The sequence below is a fragment of the Coffea arabica genome, chromosome 6e (assembly GCF_036785885.1).
Source record: "Coffea arabica cultivar ET-39 chromosome 6e, Coffea Arabica ET-39 HiFi, whole genome shotgun sequence".
Lineage (NCBI taxonomy): Eukaryota > Viridiplantae > Streptophyta > Magnoliopsida > Gentianales > Rubiaceae > Coffea > Coffea arabica.
The window spans coordinates 50,602,788-50,606,353 of record NC_092321.1 but is presented as its reverse complement, the minus strand read 5'-3'; the positions used below and the strand labels follow the sequence as shown (position 1 = coordinate 50,606,353).

Here is a 3,566-nt window from a genome sequence, read left to right as displayed (position 1 = left end):
TTCAAGTTAACTATTGAACAGGCTTGGAGACATGGCTGATTCGTGATTCGATTGATCAAACCAACTAATCCAATCCAATTTTCAAAACACAGGTCATATGTGAGAAGTCACCCCGTAATGAGTTACTAACTAGAAGTTGACATTTTTTTTTATTGGAAAACCTAGAAGTTGACTTCTACATATAGCACTTGCAAATTAATTTGTACATTCTGGCATATTCTCGTTTTAAACACCACAAGCGGCCACATGTTTTCTTCATTTCAATAATCCAATCATTCAGCAGAGTCAGCTCTCTTCTTCTGACCACCATAGAAATCTGCATTTCATTTTGTCCAACATGGTGCAGAAAACTTCCCTTTGGTTAGCTCTACTGCTTTTGCTTCTAGTCTTGGCAACCTCCTTTTATGCTGTTTCAACGTCTAGTAAGTATAACAACCTAATTTACTTTTTAAGTTGGTTTTTCTCTCTTTTTCTTTTAGGCTTTAGTCATTACTGCAGTTTGACTTCCATCTGGAGCAAATGATAATATGCAGACCTTGTTAAATAGCAGCTTGCAGGATTATGATCTGTTTCTAATTTTCAATCCTGTGATTTTAGGAAGCTTGAGAACGTTTAATGATCAGCAGCTGGTTCATGAACTTTCTTCTCAGGTTTCAAAAAAATTTTCCCTTGACTTTGCAAATATCATGCTGAATATATTTCTGAATGGTTCAATAGACACATTTTCTCTGTTTTCTTGAAAAGGGATATTTATAAAATTGGTAATTTGCTCTATATGTGTGTGTACACCTAAACTTTGCAGGCTGTAGATGAAATTGGAGGTGATAGTTTAATATCAAATATTGATGAACTTCTAGAGCGGAGAATGGAGATCGAAACTATGGATTACCCAGGAACAGGACCAAACAACCGTCACACACCAAGAAGACCATGATTATGATAGATTAGTTGAAAGGAATTGTTTGATAGCTTGGTGTATGTTGACTGATTTTAACATATTTTTAAAGAAGCAAAGTGTTGGTTTTTAAGAAACTTGAGAGTTTGTAAGAAAGTTACAATCAGTTATTCTTGGAACAAACTAAATATTGTGTTTTGTTCACTTTTTCTGAAATCTTGCAGATTACTACCAATGTAAATTTATAACGTTAAGTCATCCTTCTGAAAGTACATTTTTCGTGAGAAAACCGTCGTGTTACGAAGTCCTTAAGTAGTTCTTGTTTTTTTCCAAGAAAGACTAGAAAGTTGAATGTTTTCTTAAAAAATCCGTTATATTTGCAGATTAAGATAGAGGTGAATTTACCAAGTTAAAGTCACGTTATAAAGGCCACTTTACTAGGGACTTATCGTATAATCTCTCTTAGGGAACCCTATAGATGGGTTGAGAAAAGTCCACAAATCTATTTTGGAAAAGATTTCTATCATGGACCATAAGGTGTTTAAGGTCCTTAGTTCAAGGGTGTTTTTGTCTTAGGGTGCATTTAATAAAACTGATATTTGAAATCTGCTGTGTATGTGTGTATATATCACTGAAGCTATATATATCTGAAATCTGAATTTGTTGAATTATTGAATTGTTAAATATTAAATTTGTTATATTTGAATATGTATCACATTAATTAATAAATAAATAACTTATCACTTATTGTTTGAAGTAAGTTTTGTATAGAAAATTTAATACCATTTCAATGTTTTATAGAAAATATATTTAGATTTGAATCCGTTAAATTTAACTACTGAATTGGGTTATTAAACAGGGCCTTAAATGAGTAGTTATATTGGATCGAATGTGTACTGGATTTAGAAGATCAAAAACAAATAAAATTTTAAAGGTTTAAGCATGACACGTTAAGTATAAGGTAATTGATTTCCACTAGGCACAAAACTACAGGGCAATAGGGAAGGGCCATCACCCCTAAGTTTTAAAATATTATATTTTTCTCCCTAAAAATTTGAAAAACTTCAAAAGCATCTTTTATAAATTTAAACTTTTGCCCGGCAAAAGAAATTATATATTTTATATGTGATATACTCATATTTAGATACTTATTGTTTGCTCTCTATGATTTTCTATGTGATATATTTAACCACTGTGTGTTTTCAAAAAATATTTTCTGCGAATTTTATGTGGAAGAAAGACTATTCCAACAAATTGTACTATTTTCTACTACATTATCCTTTTGTCGTGACAACGGATCATTTAAGGTGTATTTTGTGAGTTAGAAGTATATGAAATTAAATAACATGTTTTGAGACATTGACGGATAAGCATGTGTATATGTGTTTGTATAGGTATGTGGCTAGTCTAATGATCATGAACAGGGGAATTGATTTTCTTTCTAGGGTAAAAAACAGTTTTAGTCCCTAATGTTTTAGTCCCTAATTTGGATACACACCTTAATGTTTAGATAAAAATAAATTTAGTTATTTTCAGCACATGTGCAACTTTAGCCATTCATGTTTTGGCTAGAGCAAATCCGGTTCCCAATATATCCAAATTAAATAGATTAGGTAATCGTACATGCTTTAATCGTCATATAGAATTCTAATCTGGAACTTATTTGTTAGACAAAATGACCCAAGGTCATTGCTATCATAAATAAGTCTACATCATAGCTCTGGAATAATCTTTGGTTTATTCTTAGATAGGCGCTACAATAATTATTTCAATGTCAAACAATATGAAATATATTGCCTGCCATTTGTTCTAAAAAATTTTTTATCCACTCTATACATATGTGTATGCAAAAATATACGCATGCGTGGGTGTGCATTTTTTTTAAAAAAAAATTCTAAAGTAAAGGAAAGCAAACAGGACAGTAAGGTCATGAAAATCTTCGGCATGTTTACACGTAAAAGAATATGCTGTCTCTATCTTAATATATTGTCCTTCACATCTCAAAGGAAAAATCTATCACTACATTAAAGCAGTCCAAGAACTTTAGAATAATTTTCCTATTCCATTGTGTTCTTCAACTGCATTCCTTTCTTTTTCATTTCTTTACCTTTTTTTAATTTTGTTTTAGGTGATTTTATTTGATGACAATAAAAGCCTGTACAGGAAAGGTTTCATGATGATATAATTTCAAATCTCAAGCCGGAAATGATGACATGAGAGTACATTGACCGCAGAGTTTTATTGTTTTTATTTGTGGTATTTTTATATTCTAAAGCTAAGAAAGGGGAAAATAATCAACTTTAGCCACATGCGCTGTCTCTTTCCTCAATATTTTGCATCTTCAGTATGACTCACCTTTTGATCTGAATTTCGCTCTATTGCGTCCCTTTGAAACAAGCTTCACTTGACACATATTTGATCACCCGAAGTTCTAAATCAACAATGAAATAATAATAATATCACTGCAATTTACCATGTAGAATTTTACATTTACATTGGTAGAAGACTTTTTTTTTTAGATTGTTCTTATTATTGTTGTTTACATATATAGCTTAAGCCTGAGTCTTCAATCTCCTAGAGCAAATGTGTAGATTAAAAATTGTATATATGATTTTATCAAAATGCAAGTTCTTATTGCGTTTAAAACTTTAGTTTTTAATTTTGTACACAT

General features: G+C 31.1%; 1 protein-coding gene across 1 annotated transcript; it reads left to right on the top strand.

Annotated features, from left to right (window-relative positions):
* Window positions 1-283: 283 nt before the first annotated feature.
* LOC140009568 (uncharacterized) lies at window positions 284-1,032 on the top strand. The gene is made up of 3 exons (XM_072055526.1): window positions 284-422; window positions 598-650; window positions 803-1,032. Exons 1-3 carry the CDS (start codon window positions 338-340, stop codon window positions 932-934), a joined length of 270 nt encoding a protein of 89 aa, XP_071911627.1. The 5' UTR covers window positions 284-337; the 3' UTR covers window positions 935-1,032.
* Window positions 1,033-3,566: the final 2,534 nt, after the last annotated feature.

Excerpts from the sequence above, each read along its gene's own strand:
- LOC140009568 (XM_072055526.1), top strand. The coding sequence starts at position 338 with ATGGTGCAGAAAACTTCCCTTTGGTTAGCTCTACTGCTTTTGCTTCTA. Across the intron at positions 423-597 it reads TTATGCTGTTTCAACGTCTA|GAAGCTTGAGAACGTTTAAT; the intron begins GTAAGTATAACA and ends CTGTGATTTTAG. Across the intron at positions 651-802 it reads TTCATGAACTTTCTTCTCAG|GCTGTAGATGAAATTGGAGG; the intron begins GTTTCAAAAAAA and ends TAAACTTTGCAG.